General features: G+C 46.0%; 1 protein-coding gene across 1 annotated transcript in view; it reads left to right on the plus strand.

Annotated features, from left to right (window-relative positions):
- Positions 1-18,580, plus strand: part of Cyfip1 (cytoplasmic FMR1 interacting protein 1) — a 75,942-nt gene that overhangs the window by 26,315 nt on the left and 31,047 nt on the right. Inside the window, 8 exon segments of the mRNA XM_041657998.1 lie at positions 1,388-1,465; positions 1,579-1,680; positions 3,262-3,443; positions 6,054-6,150; positions 6,242-6,370; positions 7,224-7,328; positions 15,017-15,108; positions 16,156-16,273. Coding sequence (XP_041513932.1) covers positions 1,388-1,465; positions 1,579-1,680; positions 3,262-3,443; positions 6,054-6,150; positions 6,242-6,370; positions 7,224-7,328; positions 15,017-15,108; positions 16,156-16,273 — 903 coding nt within the window.

Here is an 18,580-nt window from a genome sequence, read left to right on the forward strand (position 1 = left end):
ACAGTGTTCTGCCTGCATGTATGCCTGCAAACCAGAAGAGGGCACCATTTCTCATTATAGATGGTTGGGAGCCACCATGTGGTTGCTGGGAATTGAACTCACGACCTCTGGAAGAGCAGCCAGTGCTCTTAACCTCTGAGCCACCTCTCCAGCCCAGCCCAGAGAAAGTCTTTGCCAACATTGCAAGGGTTCCCTTGGTTGGTGCTCTTTCTCTCTCCGTTTCTCCATGCCTGGACTTTGATGTGTCAGGTGTACACTCATATGAGACTTGGGTTTTCTAAATGAATTCTGTAATTGTAATTATGTATTTTAATGATCTTGTGAACATTTTTATCTCAGGAAATGCACCAGAGAAAAATGCCTTCAGTGTCTGTATAGCCCGTTCTGTAAATGTCCACCGTTAACTCTCTGTGTACATTTACTCAGTTTCCCCTGTTGTGTAATAAAGAATGCTGTGATGGACATCTTCCTAAATATTTGTAGGAATGATGTTATAAGATGAAAGGTTGTATTTTTGTTTGCTTGTTTGTTTGTTTGTTTGAGTCAGGGTTTCTCTGTGTAGCCCTGACTGCCCTGGAGCTCCCTCTGCAGACCAGGCTGGGAAAAGCAAGTTCTTTTGATGCCTCTTAAGTCATTGCCAGAATTCTAGTCACATTTTAAAGACCTATGGGTTTTTACCTTTTCACCAAAGCAAATGATCAGGAAGTAATGGGACAGCACACCAAAGCTGTTATTAAAAAATGATGGTAGCTTGGTGCTGGAGAGATGGCTTAGTGGTTTAAGAGCACTGGCTGCTCTCCCAGAGGTCCTGAGTTCATTTCCCAGCAACCACATGGTGGCTCACAACCATCTGGAATGAGATATGGTGCCCTCTTCTGGCCTGCACGTGTACATGCAGGCAGAACACAGTACACTTAATAAATAAGTAGAATTCTTTAAAAATAAGATGATGATGATAGCTCTCTTCCCGTGGGTACCGTCCCTGGATTTTTGTGCTGTGTGAAGTAGTCTGTCTTTCCTCCCATATATCCCAGGCTAGCAGCTCTGCTTTTGGATCCTGCCTAAGCCGGGAAGCTTGGTGTGACCTGGAAAAGAAACTGTGAGGCTGCTGCTATCAGGGATTCTTGCCCTAGCTTCAGGTCTGCCTTCCAGGCGGTTATTGAGGGCTGCGTGGGGTTGGATGCACCTCAGTGGTGGCTCTCCTCAGAAGTGGCTTACGTTGTCATCCAGAGCCCTTTGCAGCCTGCTGAAGCTGTAGGGATATTTGATGGGGCTGTTGTGGTTGTCTGCCGTGTCTTGCGAGGGGTGGGCGGAGCCATCAGCCGTTCATGTCTCCTTTTGCGTTCATTCCCCTACTTACACGTGCGTCGTCCCGTGTGTTTTGCAGAACGAGATGCTGGAGGAAGGCCAGGAGTATGCTGTCATGCTCTACACCTGGAGGAGCTGCTCTCGAGCCATCCCTCAGGTGCCTCGCCCTTCCCAGCCATTCCCGTCCCCAGCCCTGCGAGGCCACGCCCCTCCTGCCCCTCGTGCCCCTTGTGCAGTTACATGACTTGGCTTTTGTCTCTCGGCGCTTAGGTGAAGTGCAACGAACAGCCTAATAGAGTTGAGATTTATGAGAAGACGGTGGAAGTCCTTGAACCAGAGGTCACAAAACTGATGAATTTTATGTACTTCCAGGTAAAACAGTAAAATAAGTAGGGGGGTTTAATACTAAGGATAGGGACAGTGTAGTCTAAAGTAGAGCAACCACATCAGACAGAGGGGCTTCAACTCTCTTCTGAGTAAATTCTTCTTTTGTGTCTCACCGCTCCTTAGGGTGAAATTTTACCTGCACAAAGCTTGCTTTCGTCACTTCCAAGGGCAGTGTATATCTAGTTTTTTCAACTTTTTTTTTTTTTTTTTGCCTTTCTGGTACTTCCTACCTGGACCTCCTTTGACCCCTCAGTTACGGGGGTGGGGGGGTTGCCACATGGTCGAGACTTGCTGATTCTAAAGTGGCCTATTGGAAATATCTAAATGATTTTTGGTTCCTGTCCTGGAACCAGCTCTTCTAGACCAGGCTGGCCTCGAACTCACAGAGATCCACCTGCCTCTGCCTCCCGAGTGCTGGGATTAAAGGCGTGCGCCACCACTGCCCGGCTCTAAACGATTTTTTAATGTATTTTTAATCTTACGTGCATTTTTATGTGTTTTGCCTACTTGTATGTCTTTAGGGGTGTTGGCCTTGGAACTGGAGTTACAAATAGTTGGGGACTGCTATATGGTTGCTGGGAGTTGAACCCTGGGCCTCTGGAAGAGCAAGCAGTCAGTGTTCCCAACTACTGAGCCATTTCTCCAGCCCCCCATACATTTTTTCCCCTCTAAGACAGGGTTTCTCTGTGTAGCCTTGGCTGTCCTGGAACTTGCTCTGTAGACCAGGCTGGCCTTGAACTCACATAGATTGTCCTGCCTCTGCCTCCCAAGTGCTGGGATTAAAAGTGTGTGCCACTACTACCCGGCTACAATTTTTCCAACTGTAGTTTTCTTTGAATTTTTACTTAATCTTAAAACTTAGCAAAAAGAAAATCCCCTCTGCTTTTCACCTGTCAATGTCAGTATCATAGATGCTTATTGGAGCATTTTCCTCAGAGACTGTAGTTCTTTTCTTGTTGCTCAAACAAAATATCCCAGAGAACCAGTTTAATGGAGAAAGGATTTATTTAAGCCCAAAGTTCAAGGGTTCCGTCCATCATAGCAGGGACTTCCAGACAGTAGAAGCTTTGTAACCACTTGGTCATGCCGCTTCCATTATTATGACACAGAGCTAAGAATTCATTCTGTGTCCCGGTCTCTTTCTCCACTTCTGCAGCCCAGGACCTCAGCCAGGGAATGGCATCGCCCACAGGGGTGTGTGTGGGTCTTTCTATCTCTGTATAATCAAGGTGATCGATTGATTCCCCATAGGCATGCTCGGAAACCCGTCTTCCAGGTGATTCTAGGTTCCGTCAAGTTCAGTCCGCGGGATCCGCCCTAGTAGTCTTGCAGGAATAATCAGCTTTTACTTTAGTGAGAGCCGCAGCTGCTGAACTGCGAAATAAATAATGGTTTCTACAGAGCAAAGGTCTGGACGTTGCTCAGACAAGGGTCTCTCTGTGAGAAGGAAGGTGGTTCTAGAGCCTAGTAGTGAGGAACAGTAAGTGAGGGGCTGTCCTTGGAGCGCCAGCGGAGATCCGATCAGCGGCTGAGAGGGCTCTTCTGCCTTTCCCTTTCTGTGCTCAGAGAAATGCCATCGAACGTTTCTGTGGGGAAGTGAGACGCCTGTGTCACGCGGAGAGGAGGAAGGACTTTGTGTCCGAAGCCTACTTGATCACTTTGGGCAAATTCATCAACATGTTTGCCGTGTTGGACGAGCTGAAGAACATGAAGTGTAGCGTGAAGAATGACCACTCTGCGTATAAGAGGTGAGCTCAGGCCCGCAGCGTGTGGTGGGGTCCCAGAGAGGTCCCATCTCAGCCTTGCAAGTAACAGGTGCCTGTCTCCTGGGTGCTAAAATCATCCCTTGTGTTGAGAGCAGCTACTTAGCAGTCTTGAGCCTGTGAGTTCATGCTACCAAGAGTAAGGTGCAGGAGTTGCCGACGGCTTTAGCTGTCGTCTCTGGTAGTTTTATGCATCTTGAGCAGCCTGGGGCTTTCTGGTGAGCCTCAGGTGTTTATGGGAAAATCTGAGTGCTTAGTAACCGTGAGATGATAAATATGTACATCTATCCCTGTTCACGGTGCATCGGGATTGGCCCAGGGAGCATCTTATCCTAGGGAAAGTGTGTTTTTCATCCAAGGATACTTAGCTGCAGTCCTCAGGGTTTCCATCCCCTCGCCGTCCCTTGCACGTCATTGCAGACGTGATGTTATACAAAGTTGGCCCATGGGAGGTATCCTAGGGTCATACTGAGCATCTCAAGTCCTCTGGACAGCTCTTCCCTGTGCTAACTTTCCGTTTTTAAGAGCACCAGCCTACAGCCTATAGAAAGGCCAGCAGGAGTGTGCTAAACAGGTTTTGTTGTTGTTGCTATGACGAAATGCATCAAGTCTGGATTTAGGGTAGGTCTTCCCATGGCAAATGATCAGTCAAGAAAATCCTCCACGAGCATGCCCAGCTGCTTGGGTTTTACCTGATTCCACGAGTAGTTGACAATAAGATGAACAAGCGGACTTACCCTTTATTCTATGCTCGTTTTCTCTCTCTCTCTCTCTCTCTCTCTCTCTCATTGACCCCCGTTTCTTTTGTGTCCGGATGGTAGCTTTTGGTTCATATTCTAAATAAAATGGAAAAAAATCACCCACATGATTGTGATGAGTCTTGACTGAAATAGAAGACAGTGCCCTTCCTTGGTTGCCTTAGCTCCTATCCTAGCATCTATTGTGATCAATAAGATGAACATATTGAAAGATATGATTTATTATCATATTTATTATTATTGTTTAAACTGCATACAAGTTTTATTTGTTTGTCTGTTTGTTTTTTGTCTTGTTTTGTATTTTTGAGACGGATTCTCTATGTAGCCCTGGCTGTCCTGGAACTCCCTCTTGTAGACCAGGCTGGCCTCGAACTCACAGAGATCCGCCTGCCTCTTCCTCCCGAATGCTGGGATTAAAGATGTGCACCACCACTGCACAACTCAAACTTTTTATTAATTTTTAAATTTTTTTATATTTTAATTAGGGAGTGAGGCTGTTCTGCATTCATCACGTGTTGCTCAGAGTACAGCGTGGCTGCTTGAGTTCTGCCCACTGTTTACATTAGGGTGGATAGGGAGGAAGGAGAATATAAACCTGTACCCTTGGGCTGGAGAGGTGACGTAGAGATTAAGAGCACTGGCTGCTCTCCCAGAGGTCCTGAGTTCAATTCCCAGCGACCATAGGGTGGCTCACAACCATCTGTAATGAGATCTGGTGTTTTCTTCTAGCCAGCAGGCAGACATGCAGACAGAATACTGTATACATAATAATAAAATCTTTCAAAGAAATATTTAAAAAATTGTACTCTTTCTTAGCAGTAAACGTTCAAGTTCCTGACAGTCCCTTGCATCGTATCTCACGGCCTGCCTCTCTGTTACATGGCCACAGCCAGCAGCTAGGGAGACACATTATCATTTCAGTCCGTGAGGAAGGAAGGAAGTGAATTCAGTATGGATATGACCCTTCCTTGTGTAAACTTAAATATTTAAGATTCTGAGTCGCGTAGGGAGGCCCTGTTGGCAGTTCTGTTACATGGAAAGGCTCCTTGCTCTTTCCCTACATAGACTCACTGTGTGCCTTCGGGGACTTTCCTGTACAAGCCCTTTGGTCTCCCACACACTGTGCAACTGAATAGATGGCAGTTCAAGAACGCTGCGCTGTTACCATGCTGGTGGGCTGAGACGGCACTTTGTGGCGGCCCAGAGAGGGTTTCTAGAAAGATCTTTAACAATGCATTTCAGGGCATTTTGGAGTCAGAATATGCTAGACTTGCTCTGACAGGGAGGCTAGGGGTCCTTTGACCCATAAAGGAAGGCATTTACCTGTATATAGGAGACACCAGAATAGAGATACCTGTGGGCAGTAAGCACAAAAGCTGTATAAGATACGTCTGAGTTGACTAAAGGTTTCCCCAGAGCAGTGGTTCTTAACCTTCCTAATGATGCAACTCCTTAATATAGTTCCTCATGTTGTTATGAACTCCACCCCCCAGCCGTAAAACGATTGTCATGGCTACTTCATAACTGTCATGTTGATACTGTTTTAAATCATAGTGCAAATACCTGATACACAGAATATCTGATGTGCAACCCCTCCCCGTGAAAGGGTTGTTTGACCCCCAAGGAGGTCACGACCCACAGGTTTTGAACCACTGCCCTAGAGTCAAGGTCAGAGATGCTTCAGGAGTCTGAAACCATAATGAGTGTCTGCAACACATTTCTGTAAATATTTTTTAATAACTTCAGGTAGAGGAGAGGACTCCTGGTCCCCCTCCCCCAAACCCCTCACCTTTAAATCGATTTGTGGATATGTTTTAGAATTGACTTTTCCTCCTAGGGCTGCTCAGTTTTTACGTAAAATGGCAGATCCACAGTCCATCCAGGAGTCCCAGAACTTGTCCATGTTCCTGGCCAACCACAACAAGATCACACAAGTAAGGATGTGTTCTCCGCGCACCACCGACGGCCTGTGTTGCCCGAGCGGCTGGAGCGGGCAGTAGCTTTCTGTGTCCCCTTGTGTTTCAGTCTCTGCAGCAGCAGCTCGAGGTCATTTCTGGCTATGAAGAGCTCCTGGCGGACATCGTGAATCTCTGTGTGGATTACTACGAGAACAGAATGTACTTGACACCCAGTGAAAAGCACATGCTTCTCAAAGTGCGTGGGTGTGGGTGTGGGAGGGTGGGGTGGCAGCCTTTCTCTCGGGGACAGAGCATGGCTGTACTTGGTCTAGAATCCTTCGCCAGCTTTTCCTTACGCTGAAGCTCTCCTGTGTGTGGATCAGGTCTCTTGACTAGGAAATCCTTTTTCCTCTGGTCTGCTGGTCACCTCAACACACACTTGATCTGAGGCACTGTCTGCTGAGTACACCTGCTGCCCCAGCTGGTGACACACTCTTGTCAGGAGAGTTCCCCGCAATGATGGGGACGGCTGTGACAGTAGAAACGTCATGACTGTGACTGTGCTGGCTGATGCGGGAGCTCTAGTCGTGTCCCCAGGGCATACTGGGGCTATGCACACAGCTGTTGCCGGATGGAATTTGTTAGTTTTGCACAGAGTTAAGTTCTGTAGTTAGGCATGGCTGTGTATTGGATAGTGCAATTCTACAATATCCCTGGGACTCGGGTTAGGCTAGTCAACACTGGTTTGTCTTTTAGCATCTAGCCTGGAAATCAAATTATTCCTTGTAACTGATTTCAGGGAAGAAGAATAAGGGGGAAAAAATACATTCAAAGCACCAGACTGGGAATAGCAGGCATTAATCACAACGAAACCTTAAAAGGATACCCATCTCCACAAACACTGTCTCCCTTGCTGTGTGCTGGGTAACAACCGAATGGCCTTTGAGTGGTTAGGGTGTTAAGTACTCTTGGCTGTGCAAAGGATAGCCCCTTTCTTAGCACCATTACAAGGAAGAGTGATTTGTGATTTCAAAGTTAGCAGCTTGGCAGTGTGCATCTGTAAATTCATAGATCCAAGTGTTATATGGCACCATTTTGTGGCTTTTCAGGTCATGGGATTTGGTCTGTACCTGATGGATGGGAGTGTCAGTAACATCTACAAACTAGATGCCAAGAAAAGAATCAACTTATCCAAAATAGACAAATACTTCAAGGTGAGCTTTACATTTGTTTGCATGTACATATACATATATGTGTGTCTGTATGTAAAAACATTGATATAAACATGTGAATTTATATATATATTATATATATATATATAAAGAGCTTTTTTGACAGATTTTTGCTTAGTTCTGAGCATGATGATCAATGTTTTTATAGATATCTGCGTTGAATTTTTGCCAAGTGAATCTGTGACTGATTATGTTGTTTATCGGAATGCAGGAAGATAAGAGAGAGTCTTGAAACTTCTTCTCCCCTCTAAAAGCCAGGCTTTCTCTTCTTGCTCCTTGCCTTGGTTTTGCCTGGGTTGAATCGTGTAGAAATGGCATCGTACGGTTTCTTCTCTTCTGTATCTGACTGCACGTGCCCAACCCTCTGTTTGTAAAGAGTGCTTCTGGGATCCTGGGGTGTGGGGGGAGAAGATTTGCTTATTTTCATCTTATTTTGTGTTAGAACCATTCTATAGAATGAAATATATCTGACAGATACAGGAATAAAAAGGTTTATGCCTATATGTTGTTCAGTCACGCCTATAAACACGTAGAGCAATGTTTGAGCTCGGTTTCAAAGTACATCTGTACATTTGACCGGTGTCTCTTACTGCCAGGCGTCATAATAACTCAGTACAGGTACATCACTGTCCCTTTGCTTCTCCTCTCATTCCGTCTAGAGCATCTTATTAGGCAATTTCAGTGCAGCTGAGTAGCCAGCTGCTCTGAATTTTCCATGTAATTATAACCGGTTTAATTACAGAAGAAACCCTGCAGAGACGGAGTTCAAGGTAGCACGTAGGAACAGGAGATCATGGTTTGGAAATCTAACATTAATGAAAAACTGTAGATGTGCAATGTATATTTGGATTTTCTTTTAAGCTCTGCGTTAACTGTTAACATTTTAAAGTTCATTTCTTCTGAAGTGTTGATATAGGCATTTGTTGTATACTCCCTGGATACTCTCTTTTCTTACCACGAACATTATTTTTTATATAAAGTATTGCATCTAGGAAGTCAGTCACCTGATTCACGCAGCTCTGGATAGTTTTTCAGTGACAGCTGCCTCTTAATTGTGCAATATGAATAAGCTTGAGATATTGTCCATTCCCAAGATCCACCCCAGGATTGGCTAAGACACTGGATCATTACTTGATTTTTTTTTTTTAATTTTAAGTGGTGTGTGGTTGTGTATGGTTTAGAGTGCTTGATTAATCATTTTGCAAACCAGAAAAGGCTATGATCTAAAGCAATAGCACCTTTAGCAGGCTGCTCTGCTAAGACCCCTCTAAGAAACTTGATACTTCCTTCTGTGGTTTGTGGAGCTTTGAGGAATCTGAGAGTTAGCGCATCTTTTTTTAGCCAATGCCTGGCTAAAACTAGATGTCTGGCATCTTTAGCAAATATTCATCAAAAGATTCTACAGGGCTTCATAAACCCGGATTTGCCTCAAGAATGTCTGATCTTTCTAATGCAGGCAATCGGTGTTGACGGTAAGCCTCCAGGAGGCAGTTAGGTCTTTATAATCCAAGCAGCGTTGGTTAAGACCCAAGCTTGAAACTTCGCATGCCTGGGTGGAAAGAGAAGCTGGGGACTGACTGAGCTGCTTGGTAACCGCATTGGTACCCACCTCGGTCCAGGAGGATATTGATGCAGAGGGCTCAAATAAGACCCATGATTCTGGGCTTGGCAAGTTAAAATGCATCTTCTATATAAGCTCTATGACCTGGGTTAGGTCCCACAACCCACATGCGAAGCCAGGTGTGGTGGTGTGCAGCTGTAATCCCCACCGCTCCTACGGTGAGATGGGAAAGTGGAGATAAAATTACCTAGAATCTCACAAGCCAGTTAGCCTGGACTATGACATGGAGGTCATGGGATAAGACCCTTGCATATCGGGGAGCAGATGGACGAGGTGGGGAGAGCTCTACTCCAGAAGGACAGCAACGCTCACCTATGTGATGTCTCTTTGGGGCACATCTCAGTTTTCTCTACCTGCTGCTGTTGGTGGTGACATTTAGTTTTTTGCTTTTTTTTTTTTGCTTTTGCTTTTGTTTTTAATTTAATATTTTGAGGACTATACACGTGAGCACTGCGTGTACATCACCTCTACCCCTCTTCCAAATTCTCCCCGCCCCTCCCAAATTCATGATGTCTTTAATTATTTATTTATTTCATTAATTGTGCGCGCACACACATGCACACACACACCACACACACGTGTGTGCACACACTGCTCATGTGCACACATGCGCATACACACCACACACACACACACACGCACTACTGAGTCCCTTTTGTACGCGTTTCTACCACTTGGGATCAAATGCCTGCTTCCTTACTCGGGTGTATATAGTATTCTTGCCTTCTGTTTAGCTGACACAGAAACCCACCTCCTCATTTCGCTGTCTACAATAAACCTGCCTCCTTGGACCAGATGTTTGAAATAAATATACTGAACGTGCATGCTGGTGCTAGTGGCTGCCTGGATCAGAGTGCATGGCCCCAATGCCAGCTTTTCTGTACTTGCGGCTTCCCAGTTAGGCCAGTCCGTAAGACGTGCAGGTCACGGAATTCCAGGTTGCATTTGGTAGTTTGGCTGACGCTGGTAATTCATTCCTATCTTCGAGGTTTATACAGTGTAATGGAGTCCAGGTGTTTTCAGTATTCCCTGAGTGTGCTGAGTTTCCCTGGTGTCTGCTGGAATGATCTCCTCTTTGTTTCCTATTCCGCATCCTTTCTTTAGGTTAGTTGGCCGAGTGGCTGGTGATCTTATCTTCTTACACAACAGCTCATAGATTTGTTGATTCTTTGTATTGTTTTCCTTGGTTCTGTTTCCTTAATTTCTGCTCTGATTTTTATTTCTTGTGGTCTGGGTGGTTCGGGTTAGGGTTTTTTTCCCTGTTTTCCCCGAATTTGGGGTTGTATCACGAAGTCATTTACTTGTCCTCCTTCTGGTTTATTATTATTTCATCTGTCTGGTGTGTGTGGGTAATTTGGTTTTTTATTATTATTTCATCTATCAGGTGTGTGTGGTAATTTGGTTTATTATTATCATCTCATCTGGTGTGTGGTAATTTGGTTTATTATTATGATTTCATCTGGTGTGTGTGGCAATTTGGTTTATTATTATTATTTCATCTGGTGTGTGTGGTAATTTGGTTTATTATTATCATCTCATCTGGTGTGTGGTAATTTGGTTTATTATTATGATTTCATCTGGTGTGTGTGGCAATTTGGTTTATTATTATTATTTCATCTGGTGTGTGTGGTAATTTGGTTTATTATTATTATCATCTCATCTGGTGTGTTTGGGTCATTTGCCTACATGTATTTGCTGTAGCCTAGGTGTTCAGCTCCCAACGCTGCACCCAGGGTCGCCCAAGGAAGGCCTCAGAGCAGCAAGGATTTTAGGAAACCTTCATCCGAGTGTCTTTAGGAAACACGTTTCTATCTGTCTGAGGGAGAAAGACTCAGACATCCACGATCTGAGGGTCATGCTCTGTCTGTTCTTGCTGTCCTTTTCCGGGTCCGGTTCTCTTCTTCTAATTCTTTCTAACCTTTGGTTTCAATTCTGTCATCCCGATTCTTTTTAATCATCTGTTCACACAGCTTGTATCCCCATCTCGCAACAAACTTTAGGCAGTGGAAAAGTTACGAAGCTGTTTCTCAGGGTCATAATGCATTCCTCCAGTAAACAATAGGGTGCAGAGCCATTTACCAAGGCAACGCCTCGGCAGGGCGAAGAGTGCTGGACAGTTCGGCACTCTTTGGCAAGGGCTGGCATTAAAGTGTCCCAAGCCTAAGAATACATTTTCTCATCCTATACGTAGCCCCAGAGTCCAAGGCGGGAAGCCTGTAACTTTATTGTTCAAGGCTGTGAGGCCAGACCGTCTTCTGTGGCCCTGGCTGTCTGGGAAACTTTTCCCGCATAAAGCAGATTCTCTCTTCACTTGGTTGATTGTTCTTGTCGTACATGTCAATCTTAGGACTAAAACATAAACAGTTAATTAGCTGAGTCTTGAATTGTACGGCATAAACGGAGGTTAGATGTTTGTGCTTTTTTTTTTTTTTTTTTTTTGGATTTTCGAGACAGGGTTCACTGTAGCTTTTTTTGGTTCCCGTCCTGGAACTAGCTCTTCTAGACCAGGCTGGCCTTGAACTCACAGAGATCCACCTGCCTCTGCCTCCCGAGTGCTGGGATTAAAGGCGTGTGCCACCATCGCCCAACTTTGTGCAGTGTTACTTGCTAAGGAATTCAGTAGGGAGTGGCTGCCAGTCAGCTGGGCCTGGCTAGAGAAACTAGCAAATACTCCAGGTCCCTCTGTCTAAAAGACCTTGATTTAATAAGCCACACACCTGCAATTCTGTCCTCGTGTCTCATCTGTAGAGAGTAGCTTGCAATCCAGGCACAGAGACATTGGGTCTAGCTGATTGCTTCTTCGCTGCCCTGTCAGCTAGCTAATGATGGAAAACAGGCTTCTAAGCTCCTCACCGTTCCGCGGAGCAGAGGCCAAACTGGAAAGGCATGTCTCATTCACCAGAAGTACACAGTACAGGAGGCAGTCATCCTTCTGTGCCCAGTAAATGGACATGCTGCTGAGAGTTGTGAGAAAAATCCCGTGGCTCTCTCAGGGAGAATAAGATTATGGTTATCACACCCGGTAGGATCCGTTGTGTCCGAGGCAATGGACCCATAAGCCTTGTTTATGAGTTTATTCTCCATCAGACCCTGGCTCGTCTGGCGGTTCATTTTTTTCATTCTCGCTTCTTTGTTCCCTGTGCGGTGAAACCAGCAGGGATTCCCTCCCCCCCTCCCCCAATAACACACCCTCCTTTCCATGGTTCAGCTTTTCCCTCCGCTCTAAAATACAGTTGGTAAATAGATACTGTTTGTGTTATGGTGTATACCGTGGTGTCGTAATACATATATTCATTGGGTACTGACTAAATCGAGTTCATACCTTTTCATGTAGAGAACATTTAACCATGTTCTAATAGTGAATGTCAAGCCATGTAAGACTGTTAAATGTTGTCAGCCGCGGGTCCTCCTCCAGAGCTGAAACTTTACGCCCTTAGGCATCCTCCCAACTTTGCCTGCCTCCTCGTCATGGCTCTGTTTTCTTTTCTTTCGCTGGTGGGGACTGAACCCAGGGTCCCTGCTAATAAGCATTTGGCTCCATCATTAGACTATGAGAGCCTCGTTCTCAACCCCTCCCCTCTTCACTTACTTTATGGTGTCCTTTGGTCAACGGAAGTTCTTGGTTTCCTTGTATTCTTGATAAGCCGGTCTTTTCGTTCATACCCACTGAAGGCATCCCAAGAATCTTCTGCTAGGTTACCTTTGTGAAGCATTGTGATTCCTTTCTCATCTAGATCTGGAATCCTTCTCTGGAATTGGCCCCGCGTTTATTTCTGTGGGAGATGAGGGTTGAAATTCTTAGAATTTTTTTTCTACTGTGGTTATTCAGGTGACCCTGCTTATTGGTTACAAAGACATTTATTTCTCTGTTCCTCTGCAACCTCTTCCGTACACAAATAAGTCTGTGTCTGCCCTGGGTCTCTGTCCTCTATTCTGGCTTCTTCCTTGATGCAAGGGCCATACCTGCTGTCTTACTTAGGGTTTCTGTTGCTGTGAAGAGACACCATGACCACAGCAACTCCTTATTTTTATTTTACTTTTCGAATGATTTATATTTATTTGTATTCTATGTGCATTGGTGTTTTGCCTGCATGTGTATCTGTGTGAAGGTATTAGGATCCCTGAAACTGGAGTGACAGACAGGTGTGACCTGCCATGTGGGTGCTGGGAATTGAACCTGGGTCCTCTGGAAGAGCAGCCAGTGCTCTTAACCACTGAGCCCTCTCTCCAGCCCTCACATCAGCTCTTATAAAGGAAACATTTCATTAGGGCTGGCTTATGGTTCAGAGATTTAGCCCATTATCGTCATGGCGGGAAGCATGACGGCACGCAGGCAGACATGATGCTGGAGAGGTAGCTGAGAGTTCTACATCTGGATCTGCAGGCAGCAGGAAGGACAGGAGCCACCAGGTCTGGCTTGAGACTGCAAAGCCTACCCACACAGGGACACACTTTTCCAACAAGGCCACACCTACCCCAGCAAGGCTACACCCCCAATATGCCACTCCCGTGGGGCCAGTTTCAGTCAGAGCAATCACCACACTGACTTCCTAGCTACTGCCTTCTGCCAGATGTGCTTATCCGGAAGAGACTCTCCTCGAGCTTTATTCTTCAGGATAATCTTAGATGCCAGCCTTCACTTTTCAAGATATTTTCCTACTGAGATATTGACTTGGGTTCCATAAATACAGGTCTGGGCTAGAAGTGTAGCTTGGTAGTGAGTGAGTGAGTGAGTGAGTGCTTGCTTAATAGACACATGGTCCTGGGTTTTTGTCCCTAGCAACAACAACAAAGAATAAACTTAGTGAGAACTGTAGATTCAGAGGAAACCCCATTTCCCCAAATTCCGAAAGACAAAAGGAACAATGGCCGATCTGTGGTTGGTGCCTGTCAGTGTGCCAGCACGCTGGTCTCCTATCTCTCTCAGTGTCGCGAGTACTACTTATTCATTTCAAAGTCCATGCTAGCATCCTAGCTCCTAGCACCTTCTCCCCTCCACTAACCGCCCTCCAGCTCCCGGACTTCCCTCTCTCAGCTACTCATTGCCTTACAACCCTGCTATCTTTGATATGTTCATGCTCTTCCTTTCTCTGTGTTTCTCTCTCTTTCTCTCTCTCTCTCTCTCTCTCTCTCTCTCTCTCTCTCTCTCTCTCTGCTGTGCTCCTGCATCTCACTGTTTTCTCCGTTCTCCATCCCCTCTGTTTACCTCCCTGGCACAGAGAGGCCGCTTCCCTCTCTCAGCTACTCATTGCCTTTCAACCCTGCTATCTTTGATATGTTCATGTTCTTCCTCTCTCTCTCTCTCTCTCTCTCTCTCTCTCGCTCTCTCTCTTTCTCTCTCTCTCTCTCTCTCTCTCTCTCTCTCTCTCTCTGCTGTGCTCCTGCATCTCACTGTGTTTTCTCTGTTCTCTATCCCCGCTGTTTACCTCCCGGGCACAGAGAGCCCCAGCTAAGCCCTGCAGGTGCATCCACGAGAGCTGGTTAAGGAGGGTACTCAAGGCCCAGTCTGCTGGAAAAGGTTCAGTCTACTTTCTCTATCTGCTCTGGATCCCTCCAGAAGCTTCTGGCTGTTCTTTCTCTATATATCCACAATAAATATCTCCCCCTTAGCCATACCATGGGACAGTCATATTAGTCCATACAAACACAATAAACTATTAGGCCTTCTAATACATGAACATGATATATTCTTCCATCCATTGAGAGTTCTCTCTAGAATTTTAAGGACAGGGTTTTTTCTTTGAGGTCTTAACACATGTTTTTTTATGAGTGTCAATTCTAACTTGTTTCGCTATAAATTTTCAACTTTTACATGTTGGTTTTTAATTTATAGCAATGCAGCAATGTTTGGAACAACAAGGTAGGTTGTCTTTCGGCATATTTTCTACGTGTTTTTCATCTTTTCAGAGGAGATGTTCCTGTACTGAATGCTTTGCAGCCATGTTTAACGCAAGCTAAAAGTTAGTGTGAGCTGTTTCCCCTCGTTGTTGTTGATCTGGTGACGGGATGTCCATTGTGATGCTCTCTTCCTTTCCTTATGTGACTGCAGCAGCTGCAGGTGGTTCCCCTGTTTGGAGATATGCAGATAGAACTGGCGAGATACATCAAGACCAGTGCTCACTATGAAGAGAATAAGTCCCGGTAAGGAGAGACTCGACGGGCTGCTAGAACTTCTTCCAGGGCCCTCTGGGCACCTCCAGAGCGTGCATTTCCATGTCTAAAGTAGTACCTGACATTCTCACAAGTGTGGAAACCGGTGCCCCATATGGTAGCGCTTTGCCAGATATACCTCTTTGTTTTTAAATTCATTGATCAGAGCACTAAACATTTTAATTTCCTTCTTAAAGCAAGCCACATTTTGAATGTTCAGAGTCCAGTGACTAGCATGTTGGACAGCTCAGCCTTAAAATATATTTGTCATTCTAAAGATTTCTACCACACAGTGCTGACTGAGAATATAAATATATGAAAATAGTTTTCTACACTCAGTAGTATGGTGAAGCATGCCTGTCAGCCAAGCCTGGGGAGGACCAGAGATTTGCATGTACGTTAGCAGATGTCAGTCAACCCTGGGGAGGAGCAGGGATATGCATGTATGTTAGCAGATATCAGCCAATCCTGGAGAGGAGCAGGATATGCATGTACATTAGCAGAGTTTACAAAATTGTCTCCTGAGGGTTAAACCAATCCAGGCCTATTTTTGCAAGGTCCCTGGAGCTGAGCCTGGTCTTAAATGATTTTTAATAGAAATAACAAACAAACCATAGATAATGACTGTAATGGCTAAGGCGGAAACACTATGGCCCATGGGTCCTGAAGAACTCGGTCTCTAGGCCTAGAGTAAGCTCAGCTGCGAAGGGTCTGTAGCTTACCATTACAACTTGCTATATGCACACAGTCTTATTTATTGTAAATTCCATATGGCTCATGGATTTGTTGAGTGCTCATACCCTTACCCAACTGTTATTTACCACTTAGCTGTGATTCAGACATTACATTTCTCCTCAGGGGACAGGAGATCTCTACGAGTGAAAACTATGTAGTACATCCCTCGGGTTTTGTAGGCCTCAGGCAGTTTCAGTCATTGAATGCTCCTAGCACCACAGGGTCTTCCTCCGCTGCAGTCGGTGCTGTCCTAGGCACTGCACTGGTGCCTTAGGTCATGCAGGGCTTTCTCTCCATGCCCAGGTGGACCTGTACGTCCTCAAGCAGCAGCCCGCAGTACAACATCTGTGAGCAGATGATCCAGATCCGGGAGGACCACATGCGCTTCATCTCTGAGCTGGCACGCTACAGCAACAGTGAGGTACACGCCTACCGCACCGTGTAGGCTGCACTCAGAGTCACATGCTACAACAGTGGGGTGCACACCTGCCGCACCGTGTAGGCTGCACCCAGAGCCACACGCTACAACAGTGGGGTGCACACCTGCCGCACCGTGTAGGCTGCACCCAGAGCCACACGCTACAACAGTGGGGTGCACACCCACTGCACCCAGAGATACACGCTACAGCAACAGTGAGATACACGTCTACCTCACCGTGTAGGCTGCACCAGAGCCACACGCTACAACAGTGAGGTGCATACCTACTGCACCATGAGGCTGTGCCAAGAACCACATTGGCACCCAGAGATTTGCTTTATTCTTTTGCACTCAAATATTAACGTTAATTGGTTTTTAGATGCCAGTGTTTTAAAATTCATTTCTTTAAATTGACCAAACCTAAATAGGGGAAGATCTCTTAAACCTAAACCGAAATACTCAAAAACAAAGCAAAACCCTCATACTTGATGAGACAGTGTGGGTTAGCCTTGTCTGTATCGGCTAGGCTGTATGGAATAAAGCTTTTTATCAGGAAAGCACTGGAAGGGCTGGGACTGGTAGACACTTGCATAACACATATATAAGCGTTGCATGTCAGCTCCAGTGAAAAGCCGGATGGGGGAGAGGGAGGGAGGGGAGAAAGGGAAGGGGCAGAAGAGGGAGGGAAAAGTGAACCATGTTAGGGTTTCCCAAAGAACAACTCAGGCTAGGATGAAGCAATGGAAACAGATGGAGAGGGAGACCAGAGAGGGTTTCTGATCTGCAGGCCTTGTCGCCTTTAGAAGGGAAGTCAGTTCCCAGGCTGAAGCTAACTGGGGCCTCAAGGTCAGTGCAGGGGAAAATCCTCTACCCGTCTGGATTGGCCTCATTTTCTCTGCCAGTTAAAGAATTAAATGCAGGGGAAAATCAAGCACAGTGGTTAGCATCAGGGATGTCTCAGACATAATCAGCCAATGGAAAACACTTTTTTTTTAAAGATGGCGACACACACACACAAACCCACAAGGCATGGGGGAAGACTCCCTACAAAGCAGAGGAGGACTCTGAAGTTGGTTTTACTTCAAGAGGTGCAGATTTTGAGGGTTCTTGGTGTGTTGGAATGGGGAGAAGGAATCTTCTCCTGTTTAAGGCTGGTCAGTTTCATCAAAGGAAAGGAAGATGATACACTCACAACTTTGGGTAAAATATGTGTTCTGGTCTAGCCTTGAACTTGTCGGCCTGGTCCACCTGTAGGGGGCCCAACTGCCAGGCCTTTATCTCGAGTTAGGAAGGCAAGGGCAAAGCAGGCTGAGTGCCACCTTTGCTCTCTGTCTGGGTACCTTTATCAGCCTCCCAGTGATCCATTTAACTCCTAGTCCCTCAGTACGTGCTGTTTGGGAAGTGTAGGCCTGGAGTTGAGTTAGGGAGAGGTTTATGGTGCTATAACTCAACTTATAGTACAGTTCAGTGGTTGAGATTCCATAACTGGAAGATGGTTATATCTGATGAGCTGTGCAGCTATCATGAAGTCCCTTCGTACCGTTCTTATTATCCCAAAGAAACCTCACGCCCATCGGTAGGTCTCCCCTTTCGCTGACAGTCTAATGCTTGTCTCTGTGGCTGCGCGTCGTTGAATCATTTCACCTAAGTGAGTCACACAGCATGAACCCTGAGGGAGGTAGCTGGAGGAACTTCTCCAGTTACACTGCTGGGTCACAGGTCTGAGTGAGCCTCAGGGTTGGGTTGAGCTTTAGAAGCAGTGTTCAGAACCAAGGAGGATGTAGCAGCAGAGGGCAGGAAGGTCCAGGTTGCAGTTCTGGGTGGCCAAATGTTGGAGCGCCCTGGCAGGAATCAGCAGGGGATTCCTGGGAGGGGGCGCGAGGTTATAGAAAATGGCAGATTAAAAGAACCTGAGAGAGAGAAAACACAGGCTAGACCGGGAGGACTGAAAGGTGAATACTAAACAGCCCAGAGTTTTTTTCTCAGCCAGCATATATACTAATTACAGGCAAAAGGCAGAACAACGAGCAGTAAACCACCTCCTGCGCTGTCCTTGAGAGGAAGCTGAAGTCTAGGCACACACAAGAATTCAGTTAGCAGCAAGCAGCTGCTAATCACTAACCAGGACTGCCACCAGAGAAAATCTTTTTTCCCATTCGCCACAAGAGGGCGCAGGAGCTCAGGACGGATGGCTGCGAGCCACGGTGTAGAAGCCGGGAATCGAACTTGGGTCCTCGGGAAGGAAGCATGATGGGGCTGCGAATCGCTGAGCCATCTCTCCGGATGGTTACCAGCGCAGATCTTAATAGA

The sequence above is a fragment of the Microtus oregoni genome, unplaced genomic scaffold (genome assembly GCF_018167655.1).
Source record: "Microtus oregoni isolate MIOR12 unplaced genomic scaffold, Mior012 000000F_ref0000247, whole genome shotgun sequence".
Classification (NCBI taxonomy): domain Eukaryota; kingdom Metazoa; phylum Chordata; class Mammalia; order Rodentia; family Cricetidae; genus Microtus; species Microtus oregoni.